Below are 18,444 nucleotides of genomic sequence, written 5' to 3' on the forward strand. Positions count from 1 at the left end.
TAGCGTCCCCCTCATCAAACTGATCCATAATCAACATTCTATACTACTAACTACAAAACGAATGCAACATTACCTGTTGGTCTGTCATCTTGTCCCAGCCATCTGACCCGGAGTTTGCGATCTCGTCGATCAGACACGTGTAGAGCCGCAGCATCGACATGACCAGGGGACCCGCCGCGGAGTTCACGAAGAACTTGCACTCATGGAAGATGTAGTCTAAGAATTCAAATTCAACAGTTACTTCATTAAGACAGAAGGAACAAGTTCACATACATTGGGGCCTAAAATCAATCTTCACCTTCATGTTCCCAACACCTATCCACATACCAAATATCATAATCCATCCAGAGGTTCTTGAAGTTGAGTTATGCTGACTGCAAAATCCGGATACACACAAAAAAACACACTGACACACAAAAAGACATGCCCAAAACTATAATAATACCTCAATTTTTCATGTCAGTAACAACATGCCTGAACAAACAAGAGTTTGGAGACCTCATATCTATTTTTGTGTCTTACTTAGATTTAGAAGTCTTACACTTATAAAACAAGACTCACCAAGACAAGGGTCAATCAGCCACTCGAACAGGTCATTAAGGAGATCCCTGTGCTCCTTGTTCATCGTCTCAGGCAGGTTGTTGAAGTAGGAATCTTTGTAGGGTTGCCAGCCTAGCTGGTGAGGCTCGAAATAGATCATGCCACACCTACATGTAAATGTACAAGAGAGAAGTGAGATACTCCGTTGGAACAAATGGCTTTAGCTTACAGGTACATGTCAATGAAATGACATCAGTGTGGCATAACGGTTAGAGCGTTGGGCTCAGAACAAATAGGTTCCGGGTTTGATACTTGCTATGCCCCAACATTTTGCCCTTGCGAAAGGCACTTAATACGTTATTCCTACTATGACGGAGGAGTAACGCACACTGACCCTCTTCGGCTAATCTGTCCAAAAGTGTGCCAAAAACAAACATGAACTTGGTGCGCCAATTTGCCAACATCTGCACATTTGCCACCTTGAAGAGCCAAAATATTTTTTTTTTGAATGAAATTTAAAAATGTGACCTATGACCTGACCTGCTGACTGTGGCAGGAGAGGCGACCTCCAGGTCTTCAGGTTCAAAGATCAAACTCATCTGGCTGCTCATCTGGATGATCTCTCCGCTCATCAAACACAGCTGGAACAAACAAACAAACAAAATAGTAAACAACTACATTTAAACATTTAAATCATAATTGTCACACCAACTAGTCAGATACATAGACAATGGATGATCTAGATTAGATTTCCCTTACCTTACTTTAAACCTGCTTGTTGGTATAAAACATACATTATGATAATGCTGTGTTCATACTATTTATTTATTATTTCTTTATTTCAGGCTCTCACTGGCCCATATGACATAGGGACAAACAAGAAAAACAAAGATTATATACAACATTTTGAGACAAACTAACAATATTATGGCTATGTGTAGAGGCGGCTCCATAGGTTGGTGAAAAATGAGTTCTTGTAAAAAGAGTCGGACCTAAGTACGGACTGTATAATGGCATTACTAGAATTGAAAATCCTATGTACAAAGGATACATGTTGTATGATATGCTTTCTAGGATACACATTCAATTTTTCTTTAATTTGTCTTTACCTTTGGCAAGAAGGTTATGTTCTTCCTAATGTTTTCATATGTTGAAATTCTGAATATCTTGAACTGCAGTTAGGGCACGTTCACACTTGTGCATATATTCAAGTGCGTACAATGTATGAGTTGCATATTAAAATTTTTTAGGTTTGAGGTAAAGTTTGTGGCTGAAGAAGTCAGATTTTCGGTTCCATAACTAGGCTGCACAACGGTGGGTCAAAGTAGAAAAAAGTTCTTCTACGCAAACTTTACCTAAACTAAAAAATGTTAATACGTAACTCATACGGGCTTGAATATACATGTACACACAAGTATGAACAAGTCCTAAGAGACCATTAGTAGTATTGAGTCACAGTGTACAGAATAAAAAGACTCTGTCTGTCACCTTCATCAGGGCAATTCTGACTGGTTCAGATTTCACTGCAGCACAAGTGTTGCAGAGGTCACAGTGTACAGTTTTGAATATGTGTCGTACCTTTTTGTTGTCGTCCAGTACGGTGTTCATGTTTTCGATCCACACGGCGTCTACGGGACCGTCGAACAAGATCCACTGTCGGTCCTCCAACGTAGAGGAAGCTTGTTCACGGAACGACACGGCAAGCACGCCTGCCGAACAACAGCGAAGTACGCAACAAATTAGTCAGAAAAATGTGTTTAGACAATTCAACCTCCAGATCTCCAAGCTGAAATAGCCTTTTGAAATCAAATTTGTACTGGTTACAGGGTTAGGCAGCAGTAAGAAGGTTAAGGAAAACAAGATGGACAAGACAAAGGGACTAGTGAAAATGACAACACAATGCAACATGGACAAAAAGTTTCAACAAGACAAAACAAAAACAATCCTACAGCATCTACAACTAAAAGCATGTTTTGTCTGAAATTTCAATTTGTCTTGAGATTCAACCTTATCGAAGGTGTCATTGTACAATATCTCTAGTTAAGACGCAGGAAACGTCAAGCAAAAGAACAGCAATAGAAGGTGAAAACGATGTAAAACTGCGACTGACCGTCACTCCACTCGTGCGAGACGGGGTCAAAACATCCGTACAGCTGACCCATGGTGATGGCCTTGGGGTTGATGATCTTGTACAAGACATTGTTCTCGTTCATCAGTCCGGCCGCGGCCAGGTCCGACAGCGCTCCCGCCAGGACTTTGTAGGCCATGGTCTTCCCACCCATCGGGTCACCCACGATCATGAAGCCGTGGCGGACAAGCATCATCTCGTAAACCTGACGGCGTATCGATTTAAAGCAAATATTAGTTAGGCATTCCGTTTTTAGACTTCACATAATGTTTTTCGCTTTGTCTTAAAGTTATTTCTAACCAAATGTTTTATCATGTTCCTGACAAGTTATTATTTGACAATATAAAAAAACATTGCATACAATGAACTACAAGCTGAAAGATGATTTTATCATCTTAATGATACTACTTGTTAAAACAAGATTAGTTAACTTGGCTAAAAAAAACTTCATTTTCCCCATTGTCAAGGAAAGCTATTCTTTTAGTTTTATTGTGTCGGTCTGAACTGAGAACATATCATGAAAATCATAGTTTTTACATGCTTCGTAAAAATTATGTAACAAACTAAGCAGCTATAAATTATTTGAGGCAAACAAAAAATTGTTCATGTCTATGGTGCTGAAATAACAGTTGGGCTTTCCAATGGATTGTACAACTTGTAAATACTGTTAATCTTGAAATATTTGCAGTGGTTCAATTTTTGCGTTCCTTCATTCATTACTACTGGACTACGGCATTATTTCAACCGAGAATTGAGGACAATGCCAAAATGTCATTCCCCTACTATCGTGAAATTTAGTTCCTGCAAAAATAACTGAATTTATAGTAGATCGGACCGCTACAGACCTGCGTGATTTTCTCGATGTGCCACTGATTGGTCTGCAGGTTTCTCTTCTTCATGTTGTCCTTCACAGCCTCCAGGAACTGTTCGTAGTCCGGCTCAGGCAGGACCACGCCCGGGAACAGGTCAGAGATGATGCCTCTGAACAGTGGGATGTCCTTGAAAAGGGGTGGGAGGGGGGTGAAGGTCATCATTGGTGTTTATAAAGAACATCATGTACTGTGTGCCATAGGACTTAAAGGAACAGGTCAGAGATGATTCCTCTGAACAGGGGATGTCCTTGAAAAGAAGTGGGAGGGGGTTGAAGGTCATCAATAGTATTTGTACAAAACATCATGTACTCTGTGCCATAGGACTTACAATGTACATCCAAGTACACAAAAGAAATCAAAGATCTCATACTCCGTAAAATATTTCTAATTTTCGTGAATTTCTTTTTTTATTCATTAGGATGTTGCGCAGTTCTCTTTGATTCTGTTAAATACATTTCCCCCATTGGCTCTCTTAAGGCAACAGACATGCATCTAGCTGGAAATTGACAGGAAACTTTATTCTTCGACCTTTCTGAAACCTTTGACCTAACTTCCTGTCAGTGTCCCTGAGGTGACTAGCATGTGGAAATCAGCCACTCTACTGCATTTAAATGACTATGGAGACAAAAGCAAACAAACAAACAGACACACCAAAAACGAACCTTTGTACACTGAAGTAATTAACATAAAAAAACAACTTACTTGAGCGAGAAACTTGGCCAGGTTGACATCCAGGATGGCTCGGAGGAGCAGCACTCTCTCGTCCTCTTCAGGATACTTCAGCTTCAGGTTACCGGCCGCTGTCAGAACGGACTTGACAGCACGCATGCCGTAGTCGTAATGGTGCTGCGAGGACAGCTGCTCCGAGCACAGGCGGTAGGTGGCCACGATCTTGATGGCGAGGCTGCGCAAAGGGAAATAAATGAAAGAAAAGTTTATTGCAAATTCCTGCCCGTAGGCTAATTGCAAGTAGATGTACATGAACATGTAACACAAATTATAGTAAATCTGGGACAGCAGGTGAGCATTGCTTGATACTGTAAACGCAGAAATGTTTGTGGGGATTTAATTTTGTGGTAAGGAGAAAATGGGGTGTTTGCGGTGGTTTTGAGTTCGCGGTAAAGAGTTCACCATGAAAATAAAACCACTGCGAACATTTCTGCATGTATGTAAGACGTCATTTACCCCTCACTATTTCTTAATATGAGACTTTACTGTACATGTAAGTATATGCAGGTTAAAAGCTAATTTCCTGCTCACATCTTTTGGTCTGTAGGGGCAGTGCCAATCTCCATTTCCATAGCCCTTGGGCCCACAGGGCCACTACAGCAGGGACTAGTCTACTGGTAGTGGTGTTCAACTTTCATACTATTTTTCATAAGTACCAAGCACTATACACAATGAACAAGCAGAGAAAGCAGTATTTACAACAAATCTTTGCTATGATCTAGCCTGGACCCCTGACCTTTCAAATGAAATGCTAGGCCATTGCACCAGTAAGTGCATGGGGTTAAGTTTTAGGTCTACAAATCTTTGTACCTTCTCGCATCCTGAAATCCCATGGAGTACAGAGAGATCTCTCCGATCATGGCATAGTCCGGTACCATCATAGCCACAGTTCTGAACAACACCTGCAGGGAACATTGGGAAGGAGAATTCTATATGAATTTCAAAGCAGTTACGAGGAAAGGCAAATCTTAGCTACTGAATAAAAAGAGACAAAGATACTAATCAGTAAGGATTGTGTATGACTGTTGGGGGATTTTTGAAGATTAAAGGAATTTAACAGAAAGGGTTTCTCAAAAAATCTAAATGGAACCGTTACAACAACAGAAAAAACACACACTTTTACACATCCTTCTTTTGTGGCCCTTCCATAGCTATCAACTACCAAGGAATATTGTCAAATAATTAACTGTTATGTACTAAGAACAATAAGCTGGTTCACAGTTTGAACTACCTATGTACAATATGTTGTATTGTGGGCTTAATGTGTTAAAATTGAAGGCTCCTGAGACATAAACAAAACATGTTAAAACATATACCAAGCATCGCCTTGACAAAAACAGTTTACAATTAAGTTAAAGGACTTAACCTTTGTCATCGAGCATGCACAGGTTAAATTGTGAACCAGCTTATTATGGGCAGGTTTATCTGGTATTTTACAAGTTGACATCTGACCTTGAGGTTGTCCGGCAGCTCCTGTCGCCCGGCGTACCCGGGGTTCATGGTGATGAAGATGGTACAGGTCGGGTCCAGCTCCAAGTCTGTCCCCTCAAACAAGAACCTCTTCAAACCCATGGAGATGGCAGTTTGGATACTGAAATGATTAAGTTAAACATATATTGTGTGACACTCTCTAAGTATACGATTATGGAAACCAAAAGATCAATTTTCAATGCAAAGGCAGCCACTTTACTCAGCCTTTTGCTGAAACTCAAGAAATTTGATGGCTTTTTCTTAAACTAAATAACCAAAGATATCAATTTAAAAAGCAATTTCAACCATTTTTTGTAAAATCAAAGGCAATTTCAGCCATATAAAAATTCAAGAATTCAAGATGGCTTTTTTCAGCACTTTTAGATCAAGTTTCAAAGCAATTGCAACAATTTTTCGAGTTAAAATCAATTACAGACATTTGTCAAAACTAAAAAAGATGACTTTCCTTGAAACGAATGACTCATTCTCCTTTTTCCCGAACAGTTTGGTCTATCATTATAAAATCAAGCCAATGAAAAACACAAGACAATACCTGTGGATTTGCTGAGCGATCACAGACAGCACTTCCAGCTCAATACGGTTGAATTCGTCAAAGCAAGCCCAGGCTCCCGCTTGGGCCAGGCCCTTGAAGAATTTCCCCATGGCCTTGAAGTCCAGACCGTCCGAGCAGTTGAACACCACGCACTGGGGAGAAAGAAAGGGAACAATCAGTCAATGGTCATTGTAGTCGTAATGTTGAATGCCTTTCTGCACTCAGTCAAACAGTGGCTTGTTTGGGATTTCTAAAACCACTGTAATTCACGATTTTTTAACAGTAACTTAATTTTAGCTACTTTGACGGTCACTAGTCAATCGCTAAAATTTCATCATCGCAAATATTTCATAACTAACATTTGAGACAGTGATGTTTGTTCCCACCGTTAGAATTAAATGCCGTGAACTACTCCTTTTCCCCCCAACTGCTAAAATTCCCAAGCGCAACATTAAATGGATTTACAGTATTATTGTCATGCAACCGCAAGTTATTGGGTAGGTCATCCATGCTTCCAAAATCTTGCAAAGGTATCCCAAACTAGCACCACATGTCCTGACCTGTTTGGCAATGGCTTTGGCCAGATCTTTGCTGGTTTCAGTCTTCCCAGTTCCAGCGGGTCCCTCGGGAGCACCGCCCAAGTTCAACTTCATCGCACCCATCAGTGTCCTAAGAATAAATGAAAATAAAAGCAATGCTCAAAACGAAAATATGTTGCTGACATTTTTGTCAGCTGTACATTAAGGAGGATAGACATCATGTACTATAACAAATGGTTCTCTCCTTGGTGCTGAATGTGCAGTCTGCAGAACACTTTAAAGAATGATTCTCTCCTTGGTGCTGAATTCATAGTCTGCAGAACACTGTAAAGAATTATTATGTCCTTGGTGCTGAACATGCACTCTGCAGAACACTATAAAGAATGGTTCTGTCCCTGGGTGCTGAATGTGTAGTCTGCAGAACTTGAAATAATGGTATACTCATAGGTTCTGAATGCATAGTCTGCAGAACACATGAAAGAATGGTTCTCTCCTTGGTGCTGAATGTATAGTCTGCAGAACACTATAAAGAATGGTTCTCTCCTTGGTGCTGAATGTGTACTCTGCAGAACACTATAAAGAATGGTTCTTTCCTTGGTGCTGAATGTGTAGTCTGCAGAACACTTTACAAAATGGTTCTCTCCTTGGTGCTGAATGTGTAGTCTGCAGAACACTATAAAGAATGGTTCTCTCCTAGGTGCTGAATGCATGGTCTGCAGAACACTTGAAAGAATGGTTCTCTCCTTGGTGCTGAATGTATAGTCTGAAGAACACTATAATGAATGGCTCTCTCCTTGGTGCTGAATGCATAGTTTGAAAGATTTTAACAAAAATGTCCCTGCAGTTGCAAACCTCACCTGTAGCATCTGTCAGTGAGTGGCGTGATGACCAGACGTCCGGTGTTGCCGAGATACTCGTACCCGTACCCCAGCTCCGTGGTGATCATGTGCACCTGCGCGTCCTTGCCATCAAAGTAGTACCGCAGCTGGCTGATCCAATCAAAGGCATTGGTGTCGCTGATCTTGTCGTGTGCCAACTTCTCCACGACATCTCGTGCTGAAGGGAGTAATAGCATTGATTAACTATGGTCAATCCATTGATAACCTTGATGATGATGAAGAATCCATTGATACTTGTAACATCCAATGGCTGTTAGTTGAAGCTTTTTGTCTTTCATAATTTATCCTGTCAAAATAGCTTCTTTGTAGCTATGAAATGGATCTAACTGTAATCTACAGTAAAACATGTGTGGCACTTTGGATTGCTAAATTTTGATCATAACTTAATTTGAAACTGTTTTGCAAACAATGTCACCAAAAGAAAGAACAATTAGAAAATGTCCGTAAAGGGTAAAACTGCGTGGATTACGATGCCTAATGCCTTACCGTGGACGTCAATTACGACCAGGGCACCCAGCGTGAAACGAGCTCCTATCTCCAGCTTGCCTCGCACAAGCGCAACAATTTCGTCAATCTGTTTGTTGCTGATCTCCAAGTATTTCTGCACAAAAAAAAACAACAGTTTAAAGTCAAAACATCAAAATGTACATGTCTGACATAAAATGGTGACTAGAATGGCAGCTAGAAGGGGCGGGTGCCAATATGGAACATGCACACAACGCACTGGTACCCAACCTAGACACTAGTACGACCTTTCAGTTAGTTTACAAGAAATTTTAAATTCAGTTTCAGTTATTGGTCAATCCAGACAGCAAGCATGTCTAGGCGATATCCCTACAGACTTTCTTTATAAATTTGATAGATCTATAATGCTAAAGACACTTCTAGAAACATTTATTTAAGAAGACTGAGATCTTAAGACATTGTTCACCTTGAGTCCACCCTCCTCCTGGATGGCAGCGGTCACTTCGGCTGTCCAGTATATGGACGAGGTACAGATGACCGTTTGTCCTGGCCAGTCCAGTACCCACTTCTTCCTCGGAACCTGTGAAAATAGGTAAAAAGTAGCACATTTAGTTCTAAATTTCTTGAAAATACTTTTCCACAAGTGCTTTTCATGCTCCAACTTCAGTTAGCAACTTTGATTTCACCTAGTAATTCTGTTTTAATAATAGGTTTATTTCAATTGCACAGCTAAACACAGATGAGTCAATCAATCAATCAATCAATCAATCAATCAATCAATCAATCAACTAATCCACACGGCTTGCAAGCCCTAGCTTTCTTTGGCGAACAAGGTCATGTGTCAACAGATTGAAATAGTAATCACACAAGACTGCAAATTTTTTTTAAAAGCTGTACGTGTATATTTGAATTTGTATTGTATTTATATCTATTGACAATGAAAAAAAGTCATCACACTGGGTCAGCCAAGGCGGCTGACCCACAAAAATACATATAAACACACAACTTGAAATACATTGAAACAAAGAGTTTCATTGTACATAAGAAGACAGACAGACTTACCTCCTTGTATGAGATGTAGCTGTCTGCGATGACCTTACGCACACTGCTGATCATAGTCTCCTCAACCTGTAGCAGCCATTTCTCCACCATGCCCTAAAGAGTCAAGTACAAGGTGCAAATGTCTCACAAACAACAGCTCACAATTCCATGGCAAACCGGTCCCAAGACGCTTTCTTTTTCTTTCTGCCAATATGTTTGTTTCTTCAGCTACTTTAACCTCCAGGACACTGAAGTAGCCGTTTGGCACCCCATTCTATATTAGGTACAGACTTAGGCAGCAGGGAGAAGGTTAAAGAGTGTGTTTGTTAAATGAAGCAATATTGTTTTTATTATTCTCTTCAAGCACTTTTAAGAGTTGAAAAAGTAGGCTGGAATTCTTTTTTGTCCAGTGTGTAAGAAATTATATTATATTTATTACATGTAAATTAACTATTCAATTATCTATTTAGACAAGTTCTTTTCTGGGAAAAAATCCAAGCAAAAATTAATCTTCTCCCTATACTGCCTAACACCATATAACCAATACAAATTTGCTGACTAATGTCTAATTTAGGGCCTATTCACACTTGTGTGTATATTGAAATCCGTATGAGTTACGTATTAACAATTTTTGGTCTAGGTAAGGTTTGCGAGGAAGAAGTTGTTTCTACTTTGACCCACTGTTGTGCAGCCTGGTTATCGAACTGAAAAATGACTTCTTTGGCCACAAACTTAATCGAAACCCACAAAAAAATTTTAATATGCAACTCATACAGACTTGAATATTTGCACAAGTGTGAATGGGCCCTTAGCAGGCTAAAGGTTAACTACTAAATGACCAACACAAAACCCTTGATTCAGCATGTGAGGTCATTAGGCAGCTGAAGTTTATAGGACATGTACTGCGCATGCCTGAGAACGAGCCTGTCAACCTGTACGCACTGTACACTCCGTCACACTGCAGACGCAGGCGAGGACGTCAACCTACAACCTACCTGCAGTAGTGTACATACAACAACTCCTGGGTGACAACAGCGGTCTACTTTTACCTGGACAAGTCGCAAATTTTGCTGCTGACTGAAAGAACTGGAAACTTACAGTCGCCTGCGTAGCAGCCGACTAATGATGATGATGATGACTAAAGCCCTACCTTTGCTTGAGCGGGGACGATCCTCTTGGTGAATGGAACAATCTCCTTCTCGGAGCTGATCATGCCTGTGATGACCTGGTCCTCTGTGAACTCCAGTTTAGCGATGCCCTCAAAACACTTCTTAAGGTGGGGCTGCACGCGCATGGGGTCCTTTGTCTCCGACAGGATCTCAAGAAGCTCATCGTTAGACAGGAAGAAGAACCTAGAATACAAGATAACGCAAAATGTGTAAAATAACAACCTTTTAGAAAGTATAGGTCATATTGCATTTTGATATAAATTTTTGCTATTTTCTTGATTGTTGTTTATAAACTTAAGTTCAATTACATTGTATACTATAAGGTAAAATTACTAATCAAGTTAGACTCTGTATTTGAAAGTAACTTCCATCATTTTGAACTGTATTAGTCATTTATTTTTGAGGGGATTTGATTCTATTGTAGGAGGGGAAAGGCAGTTTGGCAGTGTTTTAAGTTCGCGGTCAAAACAATACAAACAGCATAGTAAGTGCAACAACAATTCAATTTCATGTATTTGTAGTGTCATGATTTGATGATGCCTCACCACCAGGAAAATGAGACCACCGCTAACATTTCAAGATTCACAGTTACTGACAGTAATGAACTTTGTTGAAACAAGCATTGGCAAATATTTTAACTTTGAACAAAATTACATCCCCACTAGGAATCCAATGTAAATTTGTGCTAGTAAGAAAATGGAATGTTGCAGTGGTTTTTAGTTTGTGGCTGAAAACATGGGTAGGCAGGCAGAAGGCAGAACAAGCATTCTTGCAGTGGTTTTAATTTTGCACTGAAGACCTTGCCTTAACATTGAACCACCGCCAAAATTTCAACATTTACAGTAGATTTGCCTTGCGTACCTGGGGAAATAAAGCCTCTTCTTCTCCAGGTAGTCGTTCAGACCCTTCTGGATCTCTTCTAGAAGCACGTTGGACTCGCGCAGTCGGCCCAACATGTTAGGCTGCGCCGTGGCAACCAGCACGTGTGTGTCCTTCACCGCCTCCGTCATGATGTCACGCCAATAGCTGTAGAAATTTTGAAGATGTTAGCAACAGGAAAAATTGAGTCGTGACTTCAAATTCCGGCTGTTGTCACATGCTCGACTTGCATGATACTTAGGGCAGGATGTTAAGCCGTAGTTCACTGTTTGTTGTACTTGTCGAAAACAGCTATAATTGGAATTTCAATGAAGCTGTAAATATTTTGGTAATGGTACACATAGTCTGTCTTCTCTGTCATGACCAGTGGAAGAGTAGCTCAACTGTTCATTTCATTAACATATTGATTAAAAAAATTGGATTTAAAACCTGGTATCCAGTTTAAGACTCCATTTTAGAACCAGGTAACTCAAGTTTGTCCTTTAGTCACTGACAAAAGACAACGGACGCTATCTGAAATGTCTGACAGTTTCCAAATTTTATCTAGTTGCTTGTCCATGAGTAACCTTTACCTTGAATAACTGTTCATTTAATCCATTGAGATAAACCGGTTTGAGATCACTTTCACTTTCGTGCTCACCTGTCCACGATGCCGAACTTGCGGCCCTCCTCGGGCATCTGTGCGTTGATGTCGGGAGAGCTGAAGATGGGCTCGAGGTACAGCCATGTGGCCTGACATTTCAACCATGCATCAAGGATGTCCTGGACCAGGACCAGTTTCTCCTCCCAGTCCTGTCACCATGGCAACCAAGCTCATTAACATAAATGGGTTATCATGTATGCAAATTTATGCTATTCAAATTTTTGTTGTAAGAGCAAATACAGTGACTATACTGTTGTATTTTTTTTTATTCCAAAACACTTGCAATTTGTTTGTATTGCTAAATGTACAGAATATTTTATGTCAAGTGTACTGATTTATAACGATATATATTTTCAAACAATATGAGATGCTGGATACCTTACTTGTGAAATCATTTCACAAAAATAAACAATCACATTATAAGAAAAACATGTAATTGGCATAAAGCAACACTAGGCTGAAGCTTGAGAAATTTGCATAATCTACACACTCAGAGGAATGGAAGAAGACTGATGTAAACAGAAGATTTGTAGACCAGGGTACAAATACAGATGCAAAAGTTGGGGTAATTGAGCAGGGGAAAAAATGATCAATGGATAGTTAGAAAATCAGCATATTGGAAATGATTGAATCAGGAATCTGCAGTACCAGCTGAATCAGGTAGGTGAGTCAAAGGATGAGGCTAAGCAGCATGCCGGAAGATCACACTCTCTGTGGAGGGGGGAGGACGTTCACCAACTGTCCTGTAGACCAAGCTCTGGTTTGCGCACATAGAGCCACCAATATGTATACAGTACCTTAATGTCCACACCTTTGTGTTTTGGTCTAAATCTTGTTTTTATAATGTTTAACCTCTATATAACTGTCTTCACCAGCAAGCATATTAAGGTGGAAAATTCTATTATTCTAAATTTATATGACTCTATGGGTCCTCATTTTTGGGGTTGTTAGTGAGCTTTCACCTAAAAGAAAACTTAGCTTTAATTTGTATTATCAATATATAGCCCACCAAACATGTGGCAAGCCATTAGGAATCTCTTTGTTTAATTGTGAACTTTTACGTAAAATCATACATAACTTTTGTGTTAACACCAAAGTGTCATAGTTTAGCTTGCGATTTTCTTACCCCAAAAGCATGCTAGCTCACCAACCAACACATTTTTTTTACTTAAAGAACAAAAACAAGACATCTAAAACCACCGCCACCATTTCAGTATAGTAACAGTAACTGCTAAACCTTCTCCCTGCTGCTTAACTCTGTAACCAATAAGGAATTGGGTACCAAATGGCTACTTCAGTGTGTCAAAGGTTAAACAATTACTACCAGTGTGAGACCTACACCCAGAGCTTGGTCATGTGACAATGGCCCAGTCCCCCCCTCCCAACTAAAAGTCTACCACCCCACCTTAATCTCATTTTCAAACGGCTTGATAAAGGGAGAGCCGCGCATGGTCTGAGTTTTGAGGATGTGGTCGTCCAGAAGGACTTGAATTTCATCAATAGACGACAAAATGGAAATTCCCTGTGTGTTAAAAAAAGACAAGACATAACATGAATCGGACATATTAAGACATCACAAATTATCTCCTTAGCATGACTTTGTTCAGAGGGAAAAAATATATCATTTTGCATTTTTCATGGTTTCATTAACAGACTCCTGGTGTTATTTTGAATGGGTACCATCATGGTCATGTGACAAATAGTGACCAATGGCACTTTCCTACGGGATCACATGATCATGGTCATAAGACAAGTGACCAATAGCACTTTCCGAAGGAATCACATGATCATGGTCATGTGACAAGCTGGTCAATAACAGCTTACCATGGGGTCACATGATTATGTGACAAGCTGGACAATAGAATCCTTTTTTTGCATTTGAACTAAATTTAAAAGGAAAACGAAGACATCTTGTGAAAGTTTCAGATGATAATATCACAACTGTAATTTTTTTCCCCCATTTTTTACAAACCTTCCGAAGGAAGTCATGCCAAGAACCGTTGACCTTTGTGTACATGAACCTGACCTGCATTTCTTGTGCGAATGGTTTGACATAGGGAGAGCCTCGCATTGTCTGAGCCTTGATTAACTGGTCATCCAGTAAAGACTGGACACTATCAATTTCTGCCACTATATCCACTCCCTATTGTAACGGGGGAAAGAAGGTGAAAGAAAACACATGACAGAAAAGTCAAGTCTAAACTTAGTGTAACAATTGTTTCTTTCTTAACACACAAAACAAATCAAAATCTTAAAGTCTAAGGTAATGAAGATAGCAATTAGAAAGCATCAATAAGGAACTGACACAGTGTGTTTTTAGGTTAACTACGAGTGACAAGATGCTTCTTACCATAACATATCTTTCCATAGTTACTCCATACTACCTATCATAAATCTACCTTGAAGTTTCTAAAGTGTTATCCTATAGCTATAGAGTCCCACCATGTAATAACTTGACGTGTACATAATGACCGTGCTTCTCAATAAGCTACTTCATGTTTTGAACTGCACATGCGCAGAGTGATGGATTGTGGGTAATATGTCAAAGTTGAAGGTCCTGACCATCCATGACATATTGCCAGGGGCTATCAACTTTGAACTATCACCTATGTGACACACTGCACATGTGTAGATCAAATTGTGAACTGGCCTATAGCAAAGATCCAAAGCAACAGTGCCCCCCTCCCCCATGTAACACCCCCTTGCACTCACAGTGTCCCTGTAGGCTACAAACTCAAACAACATCTCAGCCCATTCTGTCTTCATCTTCTCCATGGCTTTCTCCAAGGAATACTCCTTACTGGCCGCTGCACCAATCTCTTCCAGTCTTGAAGAAAAATACAAAAATATTCATAATCTTCAGAGTGTCAAGAAAAATTTGAAGTAGTAGTCAGATTAGGTGCATGTATTGATGTAATAAATCATCTGGCAATCAATACATGCACTGAAATATTCAGGGTCAGAGTCTGACCTAATGTTATAAGACTAGTCTACATATAGTTCAACTTAGTTGCTCAACTTGCAATTCCAATTTTAAAAAAAGCTTTCTGGATTATCAGTACAATTCTATCAGGGTTTGTTCTTACTAACAGATATAAAAAGAAAAGAATATTCTATTCGATATTCCTGTTCACCTCTCATATTGTAATTATGAATTCTTACATTCTATTAGTATGATTCTTATTGCCCTGCTCTCACCCCTCAACAATTACATTGTATAACCTCGAATTTGGATTGGTTTTTCGGTAGCATTTTCTACCTTTGCCATACCCATGCAATTACAGTACAAACTATCAAAACACACACATTCTTCTGTCAATAATATGATAACAGGAATTAGTGCTGATAGTCTTACTTGTCCATGAACTTGTTCAGTCCATATTCCAGCATCTGGAACAGGGAAGTCTCTGGCTCTGGCTTCAGGTCAAACCCGACAATGTCACTCATCTGCAGACAAAGCAGGAAATCAAAGACATTATTGGGAGTGATCTCAAACATTCAGACTTTTCAAAAACCTGCATAACTCCGTAACTAACAGGAAATTGGGTGCCAAACGGCTACTTCAGAGAGCAAACATTTTTAAACAAAAGTAATTTTTGTGTCAATCAGTCTTTGCAAAAAGAATTTAAAAGTAAGTTGTTGATTCTAAACTGTCAAAATTGTGTATTTCCAACACCTGCTTAACAAAAGTGATTTTGCTCAAAATACTACAATGTGGAATGTTTGCGGAGATTTAATTTCGTGGTAGGGACAAAATTGAGTTCTTGCAGTGGTTTTAAATTCACCATTGAAACTGCCATGCAGGGTTTAACAGTCAAAGAGGAAATATTTGTGATGGTTTTAAGTTAAGAGGTCAACTTAAAAAAAAAAAAAGAACATAAATTTCGATGATAAAATCACCACAAAGATTTCTCCTTTTATTGTTAGCTGTTCAAACTTTTGTTTGCTTGTTTGTTTGTTTGTTTGTTTTGTGACAGCCCCTTACCTGTTCCCAGTGCCTGTCTCTGATGCCGGGGTTGCAGATGGTCTGTAGGATCGGCATGTGTTGCTTGAACTTGTCGATCTTGGACTTGACGCTCTCTGCGATTCTGCGCGGCCCCGCAACGTCGCTGAACTGCTTGGTGAGTTTGTACATGGTGCGCCACATGTTTCCGATCTCTTCTTCCAGTTCTTCAGCGTTCAAGTCACCAAAGGGACCTATCAAGGTGAGAGGAATAAAATATTATTTCATCCATCTAACTGTGTCGTGGTGTAATGGCAGGGTTTGGCCCAGAACCCAGAGATCCTGGGTTCGAATCCAGGCTGACTTGTCCCATTGACACTGTGCCCTTGGGAAAGGCACTTAAAATAATTTTCCTCACTTCACTCAGGTGAAAATGAGTACCTAGCTTCGGTTAGAGACATCCCCTGGATAGGATGGTAGATGGAGTTACAATGTTTGAGAAGAGCCACACCTCAAGCATGTCCACCACACTTCTCGAAAAGCGTGGGGGTCCTTCCCAGTGTGAGTGGCTTAGATAAATCTGTCCGGATATGCAGCTTGTACTCTTCAGTACGAACCTGGTGTGTTACACCATGAGGCAGTTAATGACCGGATATGCAATACAAACAATATGTGGCGTCGTGTGGCGTAATGGATTATGAACATCCGACTGTCAAACAAGGGGACCCCAGGTCGAACCCGGCCTGCCCCCAGACATGTCTGAACATGTGCCCCAACGTTGTGCCCTTGGGAAAGGCACTTAACACGACTTTCCTCACTTCACTCAGGTGTAAATGAGTACCTAGCTCATCTAAGGTTAGGGACGTCCCTCGGATAGGACGTTAAATGGAGGTCCCGTGTTGGGGAGAGCCACACCCCGCGCACATAAAAGAACCCACCACACCTTTCAAAAAAGAGTAGGGGCATGCCCCGGTGTGTGATGGTCCAAACCTTACAGTCCGGTCCGGGTTGACATCTTGAAAAGGTGATAGTTCACCTGTTATGTCAATCCTTCCACAAATGTGGTAAATCTGAATAAAAAAATAAGACTGACCGTTGAGCCACTGCTCATGCTTGGTGTGGAAACTGAGTGCCGTCCCCCACAGTTTGTCGTAAGGCTCCTTGTACGTCACCATCATCTGCAGGATGGGGAAGGCTGTGGGCTCCCACTCCAACAACTCTTCCTCCTGGTTCACAGACTATACAGATAAAGAAATTGAAAAAAGGTTATGTTTCAACCCTTAATATGCTATGGGTGATCCTGCACTTGCAGAGTCTGTACTGCAGCACTGTCTACACTTAATAAAAGTATGCCAAAACTGTTACTTATGACTACACTTAAACCTGGTCTCAGCAACCACTTAAAGGACTGAGCAAAAGTGGCTGCTGAGTACAGGTGGTTGCTCCAGACAAGTTAACTGGTTCACAGGATGATTGGTAGATGGTATATATGCAACTTTTTTATTCTGTGAAGTAAATAAAAATAAATAAAACTGCACCTTCCTAGTTTTAAAACCATTGCAAATGATTAAAAAAGTGGGGTCAATGCATCACTATACTACAAGTTCTTTCTACTTATTATTTTAAAATATGCACATGCTCTGATGTTTCAACAGATAACTTTTGATAGTGACTTGGAATTCATAACTCAACTTACAGCTTGTTCTGCAAAAGCGTCGTCAAGTTGTTGGGTCAGCTCGTTCAACTTGTCCACGTTAGTCTTCATTTCATCCAGGCTCATGATCTGTAACATAAACAGTCAGGTCTGTGTCAGGAAGTAGTCGTATTCTGTATCTAGGAAAAAATCGGGTCTCCAGAAAGTGCAAAATGGAACGAAATGGAACGAAATGGAAGCTCTGCAATTACCTCTTTTTTCCTGAAGCTCTCGACTTCTTGGTTGTACCTGTTCAGTTTGTCCTCAAACTGCTGCAACCTGAAAATAAGTCGAACATGTGTCAATCAACAAAATAATCTTTGATAATCTTTGATAATTTTTGGTGATCTTTGATAAAGCTCAATTACCAATTAACTTAATGAAGAAAAGTCAATTCACTGTATAAACGAAACAAGTTATGTTGATACAGACATTCATGGCAAAAAGACAGAATCAGTACTGTATAATAAAGCAGTTCATGGTTTGAACTGCTCATGCACAGCAAGATGCAGTGTGGGAAATATGCCAAAGTTGAATGCCCCTGGGACAAAAACAAAACACATCAGGATATGTGTTAACGCATGGTCTACGTAGAACTGTTTAAGGTTGGGAGCCTTCACCTTAATTTTCACATATTACCCAAAATGCATGTCAGTGTGTATGCATAGTTTAAACAGTGAACCGGCTTATTCTTTGTCTACTCACTTCTTCTTGACCTCGTCTTCTGCTGCCTCTCTGCGATTGGCCAGCCTGTTCTTACTTAGGTCGAACACTGTCTGGATGTGGTCGGGCCAATGGAAGACCTGGCTGTTCAACTTGATGTCCTCATCTGAAAAAAAAGATAAAATCATAAATTTACAAATTTTCAAAAATTGCAGGAC

The 18,444-nt window shown here is 40.1% G+C and overlaps 1 protein-coding gene across 2 annotated transcripts in view; it reads right to left on the reverse strand.

Moving 5' to 3' along the window:
• Window positions 1-18,444, reverse strand: part of LOC136440851 (dynein axonemal heavy chain 3-like) — a 69,583-nt gene that overhangs the window by 36,547 nt on the left and 14,592 nt on the right. Inside the window, exons 16-41 of one of the 2 annotated variants that reach the window (XM_066436995.1) lie at window positions 18,269-18,392; window positions 17,776-17,842; window positions 17,567-17,653; window positions 16,964-17,108; window positions 15,913-16,124; window positions 15,283-15,374; window positions 14,640-14,754; window positions 13,333-13,449; window positions 11,925-12,076; window positions 11,267-11,431; window positions 10,387-10,588; window positions 9,258-9,350; window positions 8,662-8,775; window positions 8,217-8,331; window positions 7,689-7,887; window positions 6,853-6,961; window positions 6,293-6,444; window positions 5,722-5,860; window positions 5,080-5,171; window positions 4,243-4,444; window positions 3,514-3,666; window positions 2,651-2,873; window positions 2,119-2,249; window positions 1,081-1,181; window positions 562-707; window positions 74-216 (exon numbers count right to left, since the gene is read on the reverse strand). In XM_066436995.1, coding sequence (XP_066293092.1) covers window positions 74-216; window positions 562-707; window positions 1,081-1,181; window positions 2,119-2,249; window positions 2,651-2,873; window positions 3,514-3,666; window positions 4,243-4,444; window positions 5,080-5,171; window positions 5,722-5,860; window positions 6,293-6,444; window positions 6,853-6,961; window positions 7,689-7,887; window positions 8,217-8,331; window positions 8,662-8,775; window positions 9,258-9,350; window positions 10,387-10,588; window positions 11,267-11,431; window positions 11,925-12,076; window positions 13,333-13,449; window positions 14,640-14,754; window positions 15,283-15,374; window positions 15,913-16,124; window positions 16,964-17,108; window positions 17,567-17,653; window positions 17,776-17,842; window positions 18,269-18,392 — 3,590 coding nt within the window. Of the gene's footprint in view, window positions 1-73; window positions 217-561; window positions 708-1,080; window positions 1,182-2,118; window positions 2,250-2,650; window positions 2,874-3,513; window positions 3,667-4,242; window positions 4,445-5,079; window positions 5,172-5,721; window positions 5,861-6,292; window positions 6,445-6,852; window positions 6,962-7,688; window positions 7,888-8,216; window positions 8,332-8,661; window positions 8,776-9,257; window positions 9,351-10,386; window positions 10,589-11,266; window positions 11,432-11,924; window positions 12,077-13,332; window positions 13,450-13,953; window positions 14,071-14,639; window positions 14,755-15,282; window positions 15,375-15,912; window positions 16,125-16,963; window positions 17,109-17,566; window positions 17,654-17,775; window positions 17,843-18,268; window positions 18,393-18,444 lie in introns of both variants that reach the window. The other variant, XM_066436996.1, reaches the window with a different exon arrangement.

The sequence above is a fragment of the Branchiostoma lanceolatum genome, chromosome 8 (assembly GCF_035083965.1).
Source record: "Branchiostoma lanceolatum isolate klBraLanc5 chromosome 8, klBraLanc5.hap2, whole genome shotgun sequence".
Taxonomy (NCBI): domain Eukaryota; kingdom Metazoa; phylum Chordata; class Leptocardii; order Amphioxiformes; family Branchiostomatidae; genus Branchiostoma; species Branchiostoma lanceolatum.